Here is a 21,807-nt window from a genome sequence, read left to right on the forward strand (position 1 = left end):
CCTGCTCACCAGACTCAAAGACCTCGGCATTGAAGGCTCTGCACTCAGCTGGCTCCGTTCCTACCTTTCCAACAGATCCCACTTCATCTCTCTCCACAACCACACCTCTGCTACAGCCACAGTCACTCAAGGCGTTCCCCAAGGCTCCGTACCCGGCCCCCTCCTCTTCATCATCTACATCCTCCCCCTTGGTCAGATACTCCGCCACTTCAATCTGGACTTCCACTGTTACGCTGATGACACCCAGATTTACCTTGGCACCAAATCCCCCCACAACCCCCCCCCTCTCCCATATCAACTCCTGTTTGTCAGCTATAAAAACCTGGATGCAACATAATTTCCTCAAACTCAACAGCGATAAGACAGAATTCCTCCTCATAGGCTCCAAAGCCACACTCAGCAAAATCAATAACCCCACTCTCAGCATCAACGGCACCACTGTCTCCCCATCTCCCCAGGCCCGCAACCTTGGCGTGATCTTTGATTCCACCCTCTCCCTTGAGCCTCACATCCGCCATGTCATTAAAACCTCCTTCTTTCATCTCCGCAACATCGCCAAACTCAGACCCTCTCTCACACCGCCCGCTGCTGAAAGACTCATCCATGTCTTCATCTCCTCCCGACTGGACTATTGCAATTCACTTCTCCTTGGCATCAGCTCCACCTACATCAACCGACTCCAACTGGTCCAGAACGCAGCCGCCCGACTCATCACCCACACCAAATCCTGGCATCACATCACTCCAGTCCTCAAACAACTTCACTGGCTTCCCATCTCCCACCGGATCACCTACAAAATCCTGGTCCTCACCTACAAAGCCCTCCACCATCTGGCCCCCCCATATCTCACTGACCTGCTCTCCCCCTACCAACCCTCACGGTCCCTCAGATCCACATCAGCCGGTCTCCTCTCCATCCACAAGTCCAACCTCCGCAGTTTTGGGGACAGAGCCTTCTCCAGGGCAGCTCTCAGGCTCTGGAACTCCCTCCCCCAACTGATCCACAATTCCGTGTCCCTCACCATCTTCCAGTCCTGCCTCAAGACCCATCTCTTCACCTCTGCCTATCCTTAGCCCCACGTCCCCGTCCCTTTTCATCTGTGCATTAATTGCCTCATACTGTGTTTTGTATTGAATTCTGTCTTTACTTTGTGTACTAGTCATGTCTCTACTATTTATTTCATTCCCCTTACATGTTTTTCCTCTACATGCTCAATTTTTGCAAGGTGTCCTTGAGACTCTTGAAAGGCGCCCATAAATAAAATTTATTATTATTATTATTATTAGGGGCATTAAACAAGAGCTTGATATATAAAGCACTAACCCTGTGATTTAATCTTCCAGAATCCCCACCTTGGCATCTTTAGTCATAGGGTGGTTAATCTGTGGAATTCATTGCCACAGTAGGCTGTGGAGGCCATCAATGGATATTTTTAGGGCAGAGATAGCGAGATTATTGATTAGTATGTGTCAGAGGTTATGGGGAGAAGGCAGGAGAATGATGTTAGGAGGGAGAGATAGATCAGCCATGATTGAATGGTGAAGTGGACTTGATGGGCTGAATGGTCTAATTCTGCCCCTATCACATATGAACTTTAATGCTCTCTGTCAGGAAGGGTATCATGAGAAGAGACTTCAATGCTTGAAATGTCCTTATTCTCTGATTGGAAACTTGCAACTGTGTAATAGACCATGTGAAAGGAAGTGACAGGAGCACAAACAGTTAGATGCTTGTGCTCAAAGTCAAAGTCAATTTTATTTGTCACAGGAAGTCGTAGAGCTTTATATAATGAGCTGACAGCAGAAGGATGAATGTAGCATTAATTTTGCCCAGACTCTAATACTATTGTCTACCTTCAACGAATGTTTAAAGCTGTACGAGGGAGACTTCTCATGGCCATCTGCATTTTCCTCTCTTTTCTTGCAGAACAGCAGCAATTTTGTGTACAGGAATAAATGTCTTTGCATAGGTTTGAACCGTGCCAAATCCTTGACCTTGCTGTGAACCTTCTTGTGGTCTGTCCACACATTAAACGATCCTTGCATCAAGAGCTTCCCAAGATCATTTAAATTTCCCTGTAAAAATAATACATATCCAAAGCAGAAATAAGATCAATACACCACAGGACATTACATGACAACTTTATATAAAATCAAAATCAAAACTGTGGCAGGTTTCCATGATATTGCCAAGCACCAACTTCTGACAGGAGGGCAGAATAGAAAGAATCCTTGCAATTGTTCATGCATTTTTAAGTAAACAACGATGTATTAAAATAATTATAAATTAGCAAAGGATTAACATTTTGGGGAAAATCTTCAGTATGCCATTAAAATAAGAATAACATTTGTGTTATTTGGAGGGCAGAGGGGGAGAGAGAACATGGAAGTGACAATAGGCAATAGACAATAGACAATAGGTGCAGGAGTAGGCCGTTTGGCCCTTCAAGCCAGCACCGTGATTATGGAGTTCAGCATAATAAATGTTCCAATCTATTTTGTATCAATAAATCTCAAGCAAATGAGGGAAATGGCAGAGCATGGCAGTATTGTTGTACATAGAACATGGAACAGTACAGCATCAGGACAGGCCCTTCGGCCCACAATGTCTGTGCCGTACATGATGCCCAGACCAGCTCCCACCTACTGCACATAATCCACATCTCTCCATTTCTTGTAAACCCATACACCTATCCAAAAGTCTCTTAAATGCCACTGTCATATCCGCCTCCACCACTACCCATGGCAGTGCATTCCAGGCTCCCACCACTGTCTGTGTAAAGAAACATGTCCCACTCATCTCCTTTACACTTTGCCCTCTCACCATAAAACTGAGCAAAGACTAAATGTCTTTCACATTTCCACCCGACAAAAAAGCTTCTGACTGTCTGCCTCCCATAAGTTTATATACTTCTATCAGGTCTCCCCTCAACCTCCGACGTTCCGGAGAAAACAATCTAAGTCTGTCCAACCTCTCCATATAGCTGAAACCCACTAATCCAGGCATCATTCTGGTAATAATAATAATAATGGATGGGATTTATATAGCGCCTTTCTAATACTCAAGGCGCTTTACATCGCATTATTCATTCACTCCTCAGTCACACTCGGTGGTGGTAAGCTACTTCTGTAGCCACAGCTGCCCTGGGGCAGACTGACGGAAGCGTGGCTGCCAATCTGCGCCTACGGCCCCTCCGACCACCACCAATCACTCACACACATTCACACACAGGCAAAGGTGGGTGAAGTGTCTTGCCCAAGGATTCAACGACAGTATGCACTCCAAGCGGGATTCGAACTGGCTACCTTCCGGTTGCCAGCCGAACACTTAGCCCATTGTGCCATCTGTAAACCTCCTCTAGACCCTTTCCAAAGCCACAACATCCTTCCTGTAATGGGGCGACCAGAACTGCACACAATGCTCCAAATGCAGCCTAACCCAAGTAGTATAAAATTGAATCATGACTTCCTGACTCATACTCAATGCCCTGCCCTTGAAAGTAAGCATACTATTTGCCTTCTTTACCACTCTGTCTACTTGTGTTGCCACTTTCAGGGAGTTATGGAATTGGATCCCCAAATCCTCTCTATATCAATATCATTAAGGGTCATGTTATTAACTGTATATTTTCCCCTTACGTTGGACCTCCCAAATTGCAGCACCTTATACTGGTTCAGATTAAACTCCATCTGCCATTTGTCTGTAGTTGACCTATATCCTGCTGTATAGTTTGACGGTCTTCCTCACAGTCTAAGACCCCAGCAATCTTGGTGTCATCTGCAAACTTACTAGCCAACCCATCCACATTTATGTCCAAGTCATAACACATATGTCACATAAAACAGATCCAAACACAGATACCTGCAGAACTCACTGGTTACAGACTCCTACCTGAATACTATCCTTCCACCACAATCCTCTGTCACCTATCAGTAAACCAGTTCTGAATCCATATAACCAACTCACTGTTAATCCAGTGCCTCTTAATCTTCTAGATCAGTTTACCATGGGGCCTTTATCAAATGCTTTACTAAAATCCATGTAGACAACATCCACCAACCTACCCATATTGATCACCTTCATCACCTCCTCAAAAAACTCGATCATTTAGTAAGACGCGACCTACCATGTACAAAGCCATGCTGACTGTTCCTAATTAACCCATTCCCTTCCAAACTTTAGTAAATCCTTTCCTGAAGAATCCTCTCCAATAACTTCCCCACCACTGACATTAGTTCACCGGACTTTAATTCCCGGATTCTCTCTTTGGAAAAGTGTTATTTTGGTATTACAAGAACCAACACAACTGACTTATTATTAAGCTGACAAAGTTGTCACTGCATGTGACATCCATTTAACATTTGGAAAGTACCTAAGGATTTTAATATCCACCTAAACATACACAATGCCCGACAGCAAGATTAATTAAGGTTGGTTTGAATGAGCATTTGTTTGAATACGTATATTCATACATGACTCTTAGAGGAGGTTTGCACCACATACCTACACCATCACTAAGCCGATCGGTTCCACAACATTGTTTGGCTGGACTCTAACCTCAAGGCATGCAATCAAACCACTAAAGCTGGTAATTCCTAGCCAACCTTCCTCATTCCATTGTTCATAGGTACAGCGTCACCTGAAACAATGTTGCCCACAACCCAAGTCCTGTCATGTCCTTTGCATCTATCATTCCTGTGCTTAACTACACAACTAAGTAATACCTTCATTTCAATGTTTCATCCTGTTTTTTTATAAATTCATCCATGTCATCACTCCCGTCTGTAACCTAGCCTGACTTGACAACCTTCAGAAATACTCGAATTCTTGTCTTTTGATCATGCTGAAATCTATTTTTTCCACCATTTGGCGGTTGCACCTTTAGCCACCAATTGTCAAAAAGAAACTGCATAATTTCTAAAAGCGTTGCCGGAAGATTGGCACCAGCTGGTTTGCAATAGCATAGAACTATTTGTGACTCAGTGGGCCGAATACTTCCTCAACCCTGCAACCATTCTATGCTTCTGCTATGTTGTGATAAATATCTGAATTCTCCAATAATTTGAATTATTATGTAACGCAAATAACCTAATAAGCAAATATCAGTTGGAGGCTCAGCACTCACCGATATGAATTATCAGATGGTTCTAACAGATGGTTACAGGCAACAACTAGAAACAGGCAACAAATACTAATAAATATTATGAAGTTTTATAGATGGCATTTTATGAATGAATTAATGTTTATTGGCCAGTATTCACCTACAATGAATTTGCCTTGGTGCTCCACCCGCAGTGACAACATAACATACAGTGACAGTTAGGAATGACACATAAAACATTAAACATTAAACCAAATAAAACATTACACATTAAACATATCAAATATAAATCATTAGTTGTTATGTGAAGTAAAAATATCAGTGATCAATCGAGAAAGTCAAGTAGGGCAATGCTTAGGATTGCACAATGTTCAAAACTAAAATAGACTACATAATTTACGCTTACCTCAAATCCTGTAATGGCAATCTGATGCATAGAGTCATTCACTGATTTAATGATACTAATCATGGTCTCCAGTGCTTCCTCCAGTTCAGCAGTGCCTTCTGAATTCTTACTGCACTTCAGCATTTCCTGGTAGAATCAATCACTTAGTCTTAATGGACAGTCATTACTGAGTGCACAATGAGATACATGTGAAATAAGAATATATGAGCATAAGACACAGGAGCTGATGCATGGAGCTTGTTCCACCATACTTCAGGATCATGGCTGATGGTTTAGAGATACAGCACTGAAAAAGGCCCCTTCGGCCCACCGAGTCCGCACCGACCAGCAATTCCCGCACATTACTACTACCCTACATACACCAGGGACAATTTTGCATGTACACCGAGCCAATTAACCTACATCTTTGGAATGTGGGCTGAAACCAAAGATCTCGGACAAAAGCCTCTCAGGTCACAGGGAGAACGTACAAATTCCGTACAGACAGCACTGGTAGTCAGGATCAAAGCTGGGTCCCTGGCACTGTAAGGCAGCAACTCTACTACTGCGCCACCGTGCCGCTCTGATCTTCTATTTCAGTGTCATTTTCTTGCAATATCTTCATATCCATTAATCTACAAGAGTAATTTTCTCCTTACCAAGAATAACATTTCCACCATTTGGTAGTTGCACCTTTCACCATCAATTTTCACAAAGGCACTGGAAAATTTCTTAAAGGATACAATTGCAGAGTTGGGGAAGGAGGGTGGGAGAAGCTTTCTTTCCTCGTTATTCAAGGATAAAGGAGCATATCAAGGAAAAAGGTGGGTATCTATACGGAGTCAGAGGATGTAGGTGAGGTGCTATACGAGTACTTTGCATCTGTATTCACTGAGGAGAAGGACTTGGAGCAGAGCGAGATCAGATCAAGGAGGAGATGGTGCTGAGGCTCTTGACGAGCATTAAGGTGGATGTCCCTAGAGTCTGATGGGATCTATCTCAGGTTATTGAGGGAGGCCTTGACGAGGGTCTTTGTTTCTTCAGTAGCCACAGACGAGGTCCCACAGGACTGTAGAATGGCTCATGCTGTTCCTCTAGGGTGGTAAAGAAGGTTTATGGTATGTTTGCCTCCATTGCTAGGTGAATTGAGCATCAGTCAGGAAGTCATGATGCAGCTCTATAAGATTTTGGTTCGGCCGTATCTGGAGTATTGTCTGCAGTTCTGGTCGTCCCATTACAGAATGTGGAGGCTTTGAAGAGGTGCAGAGGATGTTTACCGGTATGCTGCATGGATTAGAGAGTTTCAGCTACAGGGAGGGGGTTAGATAAACTTGGATTGTTCTCCCCGGAACATTGGAGTTTAAGGAGAGACTTAATAATAGTGTGTAAAATTATTAGATGCATAGATAAGGTAGACAATCAGAAGTTTAATGATACTAGTGGTATGCCTCCGGGTTCGGTGATGGGTACGTTACACTGTAGCTAGTGGTGTGCCTCAGGGTTCAGTGCTGGGCCCGTTACTGTTTGTCATCTACATCGATGATTTGGATGAGAACATACAGGGCAAGATTCGCAAGTTTGCTGATGATACAAAAGTGGGTGGTTTTGCAGATAGTGAAGATGGTTGTGAAAGATTGCAGCAGGATCTGGATCAATTGGCCAGGTGGGCGGAGGAATGGTTGATGGAATTTAATACAGAGAAGTGTGAGGTGTTGCATTTTTGGATGTCTAAGAAGGGCAGGACCTACACAGTAAATGGTAGGTCTCTGGGTAGTGTTGTAGAGCAGAGGGATCTAGGAGTACAGGTGCATGGTTCCTTGAAAGTCGAGTCACAGGTGGATAAGGTGGTCAAAAAGGCTTTTGGCACTATGGCCTTCATCAGTCAGAGTATTGAGTATAGAAGTTGGGAGGTCATGTTGCAGTTGTATAAGGCATTGGTGAGACCGCATTTAGAATATTGTTTTCAGTTCTGGGCTCCATGTTATAGGAAAGATATTGTCAAGCTTGAAAAGGTTCAGAGAAGATTATAGCTATAATCTTCCCTATATAAGCTATAGGGAGTGGTTGAGTAGGCTGGGTCTTTATTCCTTGGAGCACAGGAGGATGACTGTATCACTCTATGACTCCATGAGATGTGCGGAGCAAGTTTAACACAGAGATTGGTGGGGATTTGGAACACACTGCCTGAGGTGGCGGTGGTGGCAGATACGATTGTGGCATTTAAGAGGCCTTTAGATAGGCCCATGGAAGTGCAAAGAATAGAGGGATGTGGATCATGGTGAAATCAGTTTAACTCTGCAAGATGTTTGGTGCTGACAAAGGGCCGTTCCTGTGCTATACTGTTTGGTGTTCTATATTCTATCTCAATCCCAGTGACCTATCCCTGATTCTGGAACAATAAAACCTAGTTCTGGACTCCTCAGCCAGAGGAAGCATCCTCCTTGCAATTAGTCTGTCGTGCCGTGTCGGAATATTGTATGTTTCAATTAGATCTCCCATCTTAATGTACTCAATCTGTCTTCATATGTCAAACCTGCTACCCCCTGGAACCAGTTAAATTAATATTTGCTGCATCCTCAATGGCAAATATATCTTTTTTTTTAGGAAAGGTGATCAAAATTGTAGACAATACTGCAGGCAGCATCTCTGGAGACGCAATACTCCAGGTGTGAGACCACACCTGGAGTATTGTGTACAGTTTTGGTCTCCAAATCTGAGGAAAGACATTCTTGCATTAGAGGGAGTACAGAGAAGGTTCACCAGACTGATTCCTGGGATGTCAGGACTTTCATATGAAGAAAGACTGGATAGACTCGGCTTGTACTCGCTAGAATTTAGAAGATTGAGGGGGGATCTTATAGAAACTTACAAAATTCTTAAGGGGTTGGACAGGCTAGATGCAGGAAGATTGTTCCCGATGTTGGGGAAGTTCAGGACAAGGGGTCACAGTTTAAGGATAAAGGGGAAATCCTTTAGTACCGAGATGAGAAAAACATTTTTCACACAGAGAGTGGTGAATCTGTGGAACTCTCTGCCACAGAAGGTAGTTGAGGCCAGTTCATTGGCTATATTTAAGAGGGAGTTAGATGTGGCCTGTGGCTAAAGGGATCAGGGGGTATGGAGAGAAGGCAGGTACAGGATACTGAGTTGGATGATCAACCATGATCATATTGAATGGCGGTGCAGGCTCGAAGAGCCGAATGGCCTACTCCTGCACCTATTTTCTATGTTTCTATGTTTCTATGGAGAGAAGGATTGGGTGATGTTTTGGGTCGAGACCATTGTTTAGACCCGTCTGAATAAGTGTCTCTACTTAAAACGTTATCCAGTCTGAAGAAGGGTCTCCACCCGAAACGTCACCCATTCCTTCTCTCCAGAGATGCTGCCTGTCCCGTTGAGTTACTCCAGCTTTTTGTTTCCATCTTCAGTGTAAACCAGCATCTGCAGTTCCTTCCTTGAGACAATATTCCAGGTACTCTTTCACCAAGGCCCTGTGTTATACATTGAGACATATTTCCTCCTGTTCTCAAAATGTATAAAGGAAAACATTGCATTCCTCTTCTAAACACATGATACACTTGCACATTTGCTTTCAGTGGCTTGTATACAAGAGTCCTGTCACTTTGAATATCAACACCACCTAAATCCTCACCCTTTAAAATTGCATTGCAAAGTGAATGACTTCATTTTTCCTAAATTATTTAGCACCTGCCATGCTCCTGTGCACTCACCTAGCTTGGCAATGTCCCTTTGAAGCCTCGTTATATACTCCTTGCTTTTCACAAGCCCGAAGATCATCAGCTTTGAAATATAGACTTTGAAATACAATCTTTGATCCGCTCGGTCAATCACTGATATTTAATTTAGTTTAGTTTTAGTTTTAGTTTAGAGATACAGCGGGGAAACAGACCCGAGACTCAAAGTGACACTCCAACCAGTGATACACATACATTAACGCTTATCCTACACACACTAGGGACAATTTAAATTGATACCAAATCAATCAACCTACAAACCTGAACAGGTTTGGAGTGTGGGAGGGAACCGAAGATCTCGGAGAAAACCCACGCGGTCACGGGGAGAACATGCAAACTACGTACAGACAAGCACCCATAGTCAGGATCGAACCCGGTCTCTGGCACTGTAAGGCAGCAGCTCTACCACTGCACCTCCGTGCCTACCCAGTAAATATAGATTGTGAATTGTTGAGCCCGTGCCTTTCGCTGGGATACCTGCCAACCTGAGAAAAATCCATTATTCCCACCTTTTGCCGTCTGTTCAATAACCAATTCTCAATCTATGACAGTATATTACCCTCTAATAGTGTTGACCGATGTCTATTTTATGCACATTTTATAATACATATTTGGTAATAGTCATTTTATTCATATTTTGTTTGGACATTGGACTTTCATCTACACATGATAGAAAAAGCATAGGGACAGGTGTGGCCAAATGGTTTAACAGTACCTGGGAACTTTACCTGATTGCCCCAGCATAAACTTTATTTCATCTAGGAGGAGTAAGTAACTCAGGCATCGGGATATTTGTGAAGTGTTATTACAACTTTTCCATTGCAAAAAAAGAAGTTAAATGCCAGAGAGTTAGTAATAAACCTAATGGAAAATTAGGAAGATCCTTTTTTTATTAAAGCAGTGGTTTGCACTACAGGATGTGATTGAGGCAAATAGCTTAGATGCCTTCAATGGAAATTAGATGAGTACATTAGACTAAAGAGGAAGTTGTGGTGAAATATCTGCGACAAGGCATTTGGAGTGGGAGGGGTTTTGTGAGCATCATAAATATTCCTCTAATCTACAATAAAGGAAAAACAAAATCTACTTTTTTTACAATCATTTTCTTTGTTGTTTCATCAATGTGAAATGTATGTGTATTTGAAGTTACATCAAAGAGACTAGCCGCTGAAATAAGAAAAACAGCAAGCAACCGTGTGATCCTTGTTAATTCCCCTACCCGGCAACAATGCTGATTACCTTTAATAGAAGCTGATACTTTGTAATCCTCTGAACAGGTTTCAAAAGGTAGGCATCCAGTGAAAGTTTATGATCCAGTTTTTGCTGGCATTCCTGGAAACAAAATACAATATAATTAAAGGGCCTGTCCCACTTGGCCGTCATTTACCCAACAGGCCGGTAGTGACTGATGCACGAAGGTCGCTCGCGTCATCATGCGTCCGCACAGCCATCTGGAGCGCGTGACGTCATTTGAAGCTGGACACAAAATGCAGGAGTAACTCAGCGGGACAGGCAGCATCTCTGGACAGAAGGAATGGGTGACGTTTCGGGTTGAGACTCTTCTTCACTCTGAAGAAGGGTATTGACCCGAAACGTCATCCATTCCTTCTCTCCAGAGATGCTGCCGGTCCCGCTGAGTTACTCCTGCATTTTGTGTCCATCTCCAATCGTCTTGGCCCCGCTCTGGGAGTAGGAGTGGGGGCGGATCCGGATCCGCAACGGCCGTGAGCCCCAGGCCGAGCTCGGCGATCGTTTGCCTGCTTCTGCTACTGTTGGAGGGGAGACATCGTGCCGTGCCAGGGTCCTGGGCCTGTCCCACTTTGGCCGTCAGTTACGCGACAGGCCGTTGGTGCGCGAAGATTTTGTTCAGGACGAAGTCCACACTCCTCCACACGACTCCACACTCCTCCACACCACTCCATGCGCCCGTCCCCGCGCTACCCATGCGCTATCCACATGCCAGCAGGTCGCATAAATGGCGCGCCAATGACGGTCAAGTGGGACAGGCCTTTAAGGCTTGAGGATTTGTCACATTAAGCATCTCCTGTTGTATTTAAAACTGGCCCAGTTCTCATAAATGGAAATGACAAATACAAATGAATCTAAATGGTGCTGTGGTCAGAATAAATGGAGCTGTGGTATGAACATTGACTTCTCTAAAAGGGTAGTTTACATCCCAACGGTATGAACATGGACTTCTCTAACTTTCGATAGTCCTTGCTTTCTCTCTCCATCTCCTCCCCCTTCCCAGTTCTCCCACCAGTCTTACTGTCTCTGCCTACATTCTATCTTTGTCCCTCCCCTGACATCAGTCTGAAGAAGGGTCCCGACCCGAAATGTCCCCAATTCCTTCTCTCCATAGATGTTGCCTCACCCACTGAGTTACGCCAGCTTTTTGTGTCTACCTCAGAATAAGAAACAGTTGAAAGAGAAGTGAAGAGGGAATTACAATAAAGGCTACCGCGACCATGGCGTTTGAACTGAGAATGAACAGGACAGGTGGTCAGCTAGTCAGGTTTAAGGAGACATTGCATTGGTAAAAGGAATCAGGTATAACCTATGTCTTTTGGACCATGAGAGAAGCTAGGGAGGAAATTGTGGAAGCCCACGCGGAGATAATTGCATCAACTTGAGCCCATTGGGATATTCTGGAAGAATGCAGGGTGGCTAATGTTGTACTGTTATTTAAGAAGGGCAGCAAAGACAAACCAGGGATGTACAGGCTGGGATCTGCCAGCATTTGGATAGAACACAACATTTTGGAGTAACTGAACAGGACAGGCAGCATCTCTGGAGAGAAGGAATGAGTCGAGACCCTTCTTCATACCGATCCAAAATGTCACCCATTCCGTCTCTCCAGAGATGCTGCCTGGCCCACTCAGTTTCTCCAGCATTTTGTTTCTATCTTTGGTTTAAACGAGCATCTGCAGCTCCTTCCTACGCATTTGGACAGACATGGATTGATTCAGGATAGTCACTTTATTGAATTCCCCTTCCCATTCCCACACTGACCTTTCTGTCTTAGGCCTCCTCCACTGTCAGAGTGAGGCCAAATGCAAATTGGAGGAACAGCAACCTCATATTTCACTTACGCAGTTTTCAACCCGGTGGTAGAGTATTAATTTCTCTAACTTCAAGTAATCCTTGCATCCCACCTCTCTACACCCCTCCCCCACTTAAGTCGTACTGGCTTCAAAGTCATCTTGCTGAGTCTCATTGTCAGTAAGTCGAGTTCACTTAGCTCAGCTAACAATGCCTGTTTCCTTTATTATCATAACTTTTTGCATATCATTCATTTGATCTGTATCTCTCTATATCACCGTCTATATCTCAAGTTTTCCTTTTCCCGACACTCAGTCTGAAGAAGGGTCTCGACCCAAAATGTCACCTACTGGCTTGGATGTTTTTCTGGTTAGAGGCCGGTGACCAGTGGTGTGCCACAGGGGACTCTGTGCTGTGTCTCTTGATGTTTGTTATCTACATTAATGATTTGGGTGACAGTGTAGTTAACATTGTTAGTAGGTTTGCAGATTACACCAACATTGGTAGTGCAGTGAAGAGTGAGGAAGGATATCTAAATTTACTACAGGTTGATTTTCTGGCTACTGATGGTCCGCCCACTCCTATAGTCCGGACAAAATTAATAGAGGTCAGTTGAAATTCCCTGAGCAGGGGGCATCGCGAGTGGCAACACTCTTTCCGGTCGTGTGCCTCCATCGTGAAAGAGTTATTTGTTTACATCGAAATATCAAAATCCCTCCTTGGCCTTGTCTAACTCTATCTCTCTTGGCTTAATGTTTAAGTTTTTTTGTTTCAACTCTGCCCGGTCCCCACGCACCATCCCACAACTCCTCCTCCCACCATTGTGCTCAATTTACAACTTGCCCTCTGGAACTCTGAACTTATGGTCAGGCCCTCTCTGATTTACTGGGCACCTAAAAAATGCTGCCTCCCAAGATCCCTTTTCAACCATGCTCTCAATCTTCTCTCCGAACTGTTTCGCAAAGACAATACAGTAAACACTAATTTTAACGGACCCCACTTATAACCAGTTTTGGATATAGCAGATGCACCTGGCCACCCATCCCCGGCTGTTCATAGCCCTGGCTTCTGACCCCAATCCTGACTCGCAAGGTTAATCAGGGAGCCCTTGTTCACCCACCGCATGGTCCAGTGTCAAACCAGGGCAGGACATTCACAGTAAATGGTAGTGTCCTGGAGAATGTTGCAGAGTAGAGAGATCAGGGAGTACAGGTGCATGGTTTCCTGAAAGTGGCGGGCCAGTGGACAGTATGATGAAGAAGACCTTTGGCTCGTTCGCCTTCATTGGGAAAGATATTAAGTACAAAAGCTGGGTCACAATGATGCAACTGTAGAAGTCGTCGGTAAGATCACACTCAGAGTGTTGTGCGCAGTTCTTGTTGCCCAACTATAGGAAGGCTCTCATTAAGTTGGAAAGGGTGCAGGAGAGATTCATCAATATATTACCTGGACTTGTTAATTCTGCCCAAATTGGAGCTGCCAGGACATTAACATTGAGAAAAGGCTTCTGTGCTGCTAGGCCATTTTGGTCAAATTAAATGTGCCTTTTGCAGAACTGAGACAAGTACCTGAATTATACCAGTTTGTCTGGAGCCTAGATAAGAGCTGCAGGGAAAGAATGGGACATCTGCAGATTATTACAATTAGGTGTAAATTGCATGAAACGGATTGGGTCATTGCAAATCAGACATACACATTGTAAATAATGTTGCAAAGCCTTACTTTGCTAGATGTTGATTGGGTTAAGTGTTGAGCTTTGTCTGGGTTTCTTGAATATATAGGCACATGTTGCATAATTCATCTTTGTTAACTTCCATCTGGAAACCTCATCAGATGCATTGTATTAGTTAATGTATTATTGGGTTAGGGAACTGTCTATCATGTACTGTGTTAATCGATATTTGTTATTGGACTGTATAGAGACTACCCCCATGTGGTTTGGCCTCTCAAGGTTCTGGGACCCATAAAAGGTAGCTCCCACGAGGTCCGATGTCGATCTTCTGGAAGAACACTTGGGACTGTGTGACCTTTTGGAGTGTCTCAGCTTGCATGAGGCTAGAAGGGCTTGGCCAAGCAGATACAAGGATCAAACCCGCGGTGGTTAGGGTATTGTATAGGGGAATTTGTGTTGTGTTCTTCAAAATAAAGTTTAGTTGCGCAAGTGCTTGATTCATTATTTTATTGACTGAAACTAGACTGGGGGGAAAACTTAGAACAAGCTAGTTACAGACTTGCAGGCTTGTATTATAGGGAGAGGTTGGAAGGGCTTAGACATTTGAGTTTGCAGCATAGGAGGCTGAGGAGTGACCATTTTGTGGTGTACAAGATCATAAGGGGCAAGGATGAAGTAAACATTCACAGTCTTTTTCCATAGGGCAAAGGATTCTACAAACAGCAGATTCTAAAAGTAGAGGGCAGTTGTAAATTGAGAGGGGAGAGATTTACAAGGGACCTTAGGGGCAGCTTTTTCACTAACCATATCTGGAAAGCGCTTCCAGTGCAAACAATAGAAGAGGATACAATTACGGTGTTAAAAAGACATTTATAGACAATAGACAATAGACAATAGGTGAAGAAGCAGGCCATTCGGCCCTTCGAGCCAGCACCGCCATTCCATGTGATCATGGCTGATCATCCATAATCAGTACCCCGTTCCTGCCTTCTCCCCATATCCCCTGACTCTGCTATTTTTAAGGGCCCTATCTAGCTCCCTCTTGAAAGCATCCAGAGAACATGCCTTCACCGCCCTCTGAGGCAGAGAATTCCACAGACTCACCACTCTCTGTGAGAAAAAGTGTTTCCTCGTCTCCGTTCTAAATGGCTTACTCCTTATTCTTAAACTGTGGCCCCTGGTTCTGGATTCTGGATCTGGTTCTGGATTCCCCCAACATTGGGAACATGTTTCCTGCCTCTAGTGTGTCCAAGCCCTTAACAATCTTATATGTTTCAATGAAATGCCCTCTCATCCTTCTAAACACCAGAGTGTGCGAGCCCAGCCGCTCCATTCTCTCAGCATATGACAGTCCCGCCATCCCGGGAATTAACCTTGTAAACCTACGCTGCACTCCCTCAATAGCAAGAATGTCCTTCCTCAAATTAGGGGGTCGAAACTGCACACAATACTCCAGGTGTGGTCTCACTAGGGCTCTGTACAACTGCAGGACCTCTTTGCTCCCATATTCAATTCCTCTTGGTTATAAAGGCCAACATGCCATTCACTTTCTTCACACTTAGACAGATGTGGACAGGGAGGGTTTAGAGGGCTACGCGACAATGCAGGTAAGTGGGGCCCTCCTAGTATGCCAACATGATCAGCATGGACACGGTGGGCCGAAGGGCCTGTTACCATGCTGCATAGCTCTATGACTCTATAACTCTATAAATGAACATTGTGATTAGAAATCTGTTCTAGTAATATTTATGAAATTCAAGAGTCCCTTATTCTAATGCACTAAAAATATTGATACATTTTGAATCCAATAAAAAATTCAATCCAACATCTCAAAAATATTCACATAAACAAAGTGGCCCTTTGACACATTAATGCAAAATATTGTGCAGACATTTTGAAGCACTATCAATAAACAGTTTAATAGAATCATATACATATGTAGCACAGAAGTAGGCTCTTCTGCTATACTCATCCATGCTGACCAAGATGTCTTCCTCAGCTAGTCCTATTTGTCAATATTTAGCTCAATATTTAGGCTCAACCAAGACCTCAATGGTGGAACAGGCGAAGGACAATGGCTGACCTTAGTGGAGCGTCACAATGGCTGGGAAGACAAATGAAGGCTGCAGCAGAAAAGGGTCTCCAGTCGTCTTGGACTCCATGCCACTGGATCCCGACCCAGAGAAAGGTTGAACAAGTTAGGTCTTTATTCTTGGGAGCGCAGAAGGTTAAGGGGGGACTTGATAGAGGTCTTTAAAATGATGAGAGGGATAGACAGAGTTGACGTGGATAAGCTTTTCCCACTGAGAGTAGGGAAGATTCAAACAAGAGGACATGACTTGAGAATTAAGGGACAGAAGTTTAGGGGTAACATGAGGGGGAACTTCTTTACTCAGAGAGTGGTAGCTGTGTGGAATGAGCTTCCAGTGAAGGTGGTGGAGGCAGGTTCGATTTTATCATTTAAAAATAAATTGGATAGTTATATGGACGGGAAAGGAATGGAGGGTTATGGTCTGAGTGCAGGTAGATGGGACTGGGGGAGAATACGTGTTCGGCACGGACTAGAAGGGCCGAGATGGCCTGTTTCGATGCTGTAATTGTTATATGGTTATATGGTTATCTGTCAAGGACCATGGGGTGCACCAGTCTCCCCACGTTAAACAATGTCATGCACAGGCGACCTCCATATAGGGAATAGCACCCTGGAGACACCCATGGTCAGCCATGACCGAAGTACTAAGTCCTAGTACTAAGTACTAGGACTAAGTAGGCTATGTACCTCAAAATCTTTCCCATTCATGAAGCTGACCAAATGTTTTTTAAACATGTTAAATGTACACGTTTATATCATGTTCCATATATCCACTACCATCTGTGTGAAAAATGTGCCCTTCATGTTCCCTTTAAAGTTTGCTCTTCTCGCCTTAAACCTATCCCCACTAATGTTCCATCTATTTCACAATATTCATCATTGAAAACAAAATACGTTAGGACGATCATTTCAGAAACTTTTTAACCAAAAACTGATATCCGTGCTTAGGGTACAAGAAGTGGCCTTTGGTGTACAACAATGCATTAAAGCTCTTTAGAAAAGTGATTGTCAATGGATGATATGTTTCCTTCTTACAGACTGAGACAAGAAAAGTTTTTAAATGGGGAACAAGGAAATGGAAAGAAAGAAGAAGCGAGATTTAAAAAAGGAATTCTAGACCTCTGCTTGACCGCCAAGAATGAAGACTATGGTGAAAATACACGCGGCTACAAGAATAGAGAGTTCAGGGAGATTGCAGATTTTCAGGTATAATAGATGTAAAGGAGCAGTGATATGGTACAAAGATTGTATGGAATTGTGGTGAGGCTGGCAAAACAGCTATACATCCCAGATAAACCCAGAATTTCTGGTTGCTATATACAACATAATACCAAATGTGCTATCATGAGTATGTTTCTATGTTTAAAAAATGAATAAATAATGGCATGCAGACCTGAAAGAATTGGCAATCTCCACACTGCCTCCAGAGTGCTTCTGAACGTGGCTTGTTTTGACAGTACTTTTCATAAATCTGTAACTCCTCTTTCTGCAAACAAAAACAAATTATTTATAATAAAAGCAGAGACAACTGTAAAATGAATAACTTGATTCATTAGTGAAGTACAATAACTTGGGTACTCAGGGCATCAACAACATCATTAGTTCACAAGAGGTCTGAGATTTGTGTGCCATCCTTCCATCAGTTTTTCTTTGCTATTTTGAGGTGCATCTGGTGCCTATGATTTGGAAGTATTTCTGTATTCTCCACCCCCAACAATTGCAAACAATTTTCAATTTGTTGTCATCCACTTAATGATTTAATGCAGACTTGTGCAATCTTGCCAAATTCTCTGCAGACACAGGAGATTACAGATGCTGAATCTAGAGCAAAAAGCAAACCACTGGTGAAACTCAGCGGATCGAACACTGTCTGTGGAGATAAGCAATTGTTGATGTTTTCGGTTGGGAGGGAGTGGGGAAGGTAGGTAGCTGGTGCAAAGATGAGAGGGGGAGGGGTGAGACAGAGGACAGTGGGTGAGAGGTGGACCAAGGAGGAGGTGAGGATTGACAGGGAGATGGAGTCAGGTGTGGAATGGGAGTCAGAGGCAGGTGGGAATGGACAAGGGGCAAAAAGGAGGGCAGATAGAGCCAGGAGAGGTGAGGGTGGAGGTGGAGATGGAGGCTGCAAGGTAATGGGGCAGAGATACTCTGATTAGAAAGGATGGTGTTAATGAGAATCGTGTCGAGAGATGTGAAAGTGGAAAAGATAAGGGGAGGTGGCCAGATGGAGGTGATTTTAACATTTGAGAGTTTTCCACATGTGATGAAAGCTTTAGGCTTGAAAGGCCCATCCTTCTCCTGCTGCCAAGGATGTAGGGTGGATGGAGCTAGAACGGGGACAATGGCTGCCATGCAAACATTCTCTGGACCTTGCTGTAGCAGGGCAGCTGGAAGAGATGTAGTCCCAAATATCATTGACAAAGATGCAAATAAAGAGTGTAAGAAATCCTGTTTTGTACTCCTGCTTATATCTTACAGATCCAGCTGTGACTGTGTGGATTTTTCAAGAGTCAAGAGAGTCAAGAGTGTTTTATTGTCATATGTACCCAGACGGGACAATGAAATTCTTACATGCTGCAGCACAACAGAATATGTGAATATGTAAACATTGTATATAACGGGGAAAAAAAGAAAAAGTTCAATAAATAACAAATATATTGTAAATAACAAATGATAATATAGTCTTTTGCAGTTCAGAACTCAGAGCTTATTAGTAGTGTTTAATAGCCTGGTGGCTGTGGGGAAGTAGCTGTTCCTGAACCTGGACATTACAATTTACAGGCTCCTGTACCTTCTTCCTGATGGTGAGATGAGTGTGTGGCCAGGATGGTGTGGGTCCTTGATAATTTTGGCTGCCTTTTTGAGGCAGCGACTACGATAGATCCCTTCGACGGCGGGGAGGTCAAAGCCGGTGATGGACTGGGCAGTGGTCACAACTTTTTGTAGTCTTTTTCGCTCCTGGACGTTCAAGTTGCCGAACCAACCCACGATGCAACCGGTCAGCATGCTCTCTACCGTGCACCTGTAGAAGTTTAGGAGAATCTCCGTAATCTTCGTAATCTTCGTGCCGAATCTCCGTAATCTTCTCAGGAAGTTGAGTCGCTGATGTGCCTTCTTTACAATTGCATCAGTGTGCTGGGTCCAGGAAAGATCTTCTGATATATGCACGCCCAGGAATTTGAAGATATTGACCCTTTCCACCATCGTCCCATTGATATAAATAGTGTTGTGGGTCCTCATCCTTCCTCTACCAAAGTCCACAATCAGTTCCTTGATCTTACTGATGTTGAGAGCCAGGTTGTTGTGCTGGCACCATTTGGTCAGTCGGTCGATCTCACTTCTATACTCTGACTCATTCCCATCTGTGATTCGTCCAACCACAGTGGTGTCGTCGGCGAACTTGATGATGGAGTTCGCACTATGACCGGTTATGCAGTCATGGGTACAGAGTGAGTATAGCAGGGGGCTGAGCACGCAGCCTTGAGGTGCTCCCATAATAATTGTTACTGAGGATGAAGTGGTTCCTCCAATTCAAACAGACTATGGTCTGTGGATGAGGAAGTCGAGGATTCAATTGAAGAGGGATGCGTTGAGACCCAGTTCCGTGAGCTTGGTAACCAGTTTGGAGGGGATGATGGTATTAAATGCCGAGCTACAAACAACAGCCTGACGTAGGTGTTATTATTGTCCAAGTGGTCCAGTGCGGAGTGGAAGGCCAGTGAAATTGCATCCTCCGTTGCGAACTGTAGTTGGTCAAGGTTCTTGTCGAGGTAGGAGTTGATGTGCACCATAACCAACCTCTCAAAGCACTTCATCACCACAGACGTTAATGCCACTGGTCGATAGTCATTGAGGCACGTCACCTTACTCTTCTTGGGCACCGGTATTATTGATGCCCTCTTAAAGCAGGTGGGAACCTCAGACCTCAGAAGTGAGAGGTTGAAAATGTCTGCAAAAACTCCTGCCAGTTAGTCTGCACAGGTCTTGAGATCCATATTCTAATATGGATATGGAAAGGCAGCCAAATTGGAAATGATTGTGAGCTTCAAATTCCTTGGAGTAGAAATTACCAACAATCTGTCGTGGATTAACCACATTAATGTCAAGTGGGAATTCCGCACTAATCTTGTGTCCCAAGGCAGTGACATGTGTACTGTGGAAAGGATTGCATGCTAGAACGGGCCACAAAGCGAAGGCAGGCCTATTGTGATGACAACAAGTCCCTCTGCAATGCGTTCACTGCATTCAATGCTCAATTCCAACAACGTTGGTGGAGCAATGTCACCCGCCCCATCAGTCTTGTGTGAGCATTGTACTAACGATTACTGGGACAGATGCTAGATTGGCCTTCTTGAGAGTAAATCCGTGGAAAGCAACTAGCCCAGATAGGAGGTACACAAAAATGCTGGAGAAACTCAGCGGGTGCAGCAGCATCTATGGAGCGAAGGAAATAGGCAACGTTTCGGGCCGAAACCCTTCTTCAGACTGATAGGGGGTGGTGGGGAGAAGGAAGGAAAAAGGAGGAGGAGGAGGAGCCAGGGGGCTGAGGGATGGGAGGAGACAGCCCGAGGGCTGAGGAAGGGGAGGAGACAGCAAGGGCTAACAAAATTGGGAGAATTCAATGTTCATGCCCGCAGGATGCAGACTCCCCAAGCGGAATATGTGGTGCTGTTCCTCCAATTTCCGGTGTTGCTCACTCTGGCCATGGAGGAGACCCAGGACAGAGAGGTCGGACGGGGAATGGGAGGGGGAGTTGAAGTGCTGAGCCACCGGGAGGTCAGGTAGGTTCTTGCGGACCGAGCGGAGGTGTTCGGCGAAACGATCGCCAAACCTCCGCTTAGTCTCGCCGATGTAGATCAGCTGACATCTAGAGCAGCGGATGCAGTAGATGAGGTTGGAGGAGATACAGGTGAACCTCTGTCGCACCTGGAATGACTGCTTGGGTCCTTGAATGGAGTCGAGGGGGGAGGTAAAGGGACAGGTGTTGCATTTCTTGCGGTTGCAACGGAAAGTACCCGGGGAGGGGGTGGTACGGGAGGGAAGGGAAGAATTGACAAGGGAGTTGCGGAGGGAGCGGTCTTTGCGGAAGGCAGACATGGGGGGAGATGGGAAGATGTGGCGAGTGGTGGGGTCACGTTGGAGGTGGCGAAACTGACGGAGGATTACTTGTTGTATGTGACGGCTGGTGGGGTGAAAGGTGAGGACTAGGGGGACTCTGCCCTTGTTGCGAGTGCGGGGATGGGGAGAGAGAGCAGTGTTGCGGGGTATGGAAGAGACCCTGGTGCGAGCCTCATCTATGGTGGAGGAGGGGAACCCCCGTTCCCTGAAGAATTAGGACATTTCAGATGCCCTGGTGTGGAACGCCTCATCCTGGGAGCAGATGCGGCGTAGACGGAGGAATTGGGAGTAGGGGATGGAGTCCTTACATGAAGCAGGGTGGGAAGAAGTGTAGTCAAGATAGCCATGGGAGTCAGTGGGTTTATAGTGGATGTCGGTCAGAAGTCTATCACCTGCGATGGAGTGGGTGAGGTCAAGGAATGGTAGGGAAGTGTTGGAAATAGTCCAGGTGTATTTGAGTGCCGGATGGAAGTTGGTGGTGAAGTGGATGAAGTCAGTCAGTTGTGTGTGGGTGCAGGAGGTGGCACCAAAGCAGTCGTCGATGTAACCGAGGTAGAGGTCGGGGATGGGGCCCTGGTACGTAATGAACAAGGATTGTTCGACGTACCCGACAAAGAGGCAGGCATAGCTGGGGCCCATGCG

General features: G+C 44.7%; 1 protein-coding gene across 3 annotated transcripts in view; it reads right to left on the reverse strand.

Moving 5' to 3' along the window:
• mcf2l2 (MCF.2 cell line derived transforming sequence-like 2) overlaps positions 1-21,807 on the reverse strand; it is a 367,682-nt gene that overhangs the window by 105,652 nt on the left and 240,223 nt on the right. For all 3 annotated transcript variants that reach the window (XM_033032171.1, XM_033032172.1, XM_033032170.1), the window contains exons 19-22: positions 17,441-17,533; positions 10,481-10,573; positions 5,508-5,633; positions 1,854-2,075 (exon numbers count right to left, since the gene is read on the reverse strand). In XM_033032171.1, coding sequence (XP_032888062.1) covers positions 1,854-2,075; positions 5,508-5,633; positions 10,481-10,573; positions 17,441-17,533 — 534 coding nt within the window. The remainder of the gene's footprint in view (positions 1-1,853; positions 2,076-5,507; positions 5,634-10,480; positions 10,574-17,440; positions 17,534-21,807) is intronic.

This window comes from Amblyraja radiata, chromosome 13, assembly GCF_010909765.2.
Source record: "Amblyraja radiata isolate CabotCenter1 chromosome 13, sAmbRad1.1.pri, whole genome shotgun sequence".
Classification (NCBI taxonomy): Eukaryota; Metazoa; Chordata; class Chondrichthyes; order Rajiformes; family Rajidae; genus Amblyraja; species Amblyraja radiata.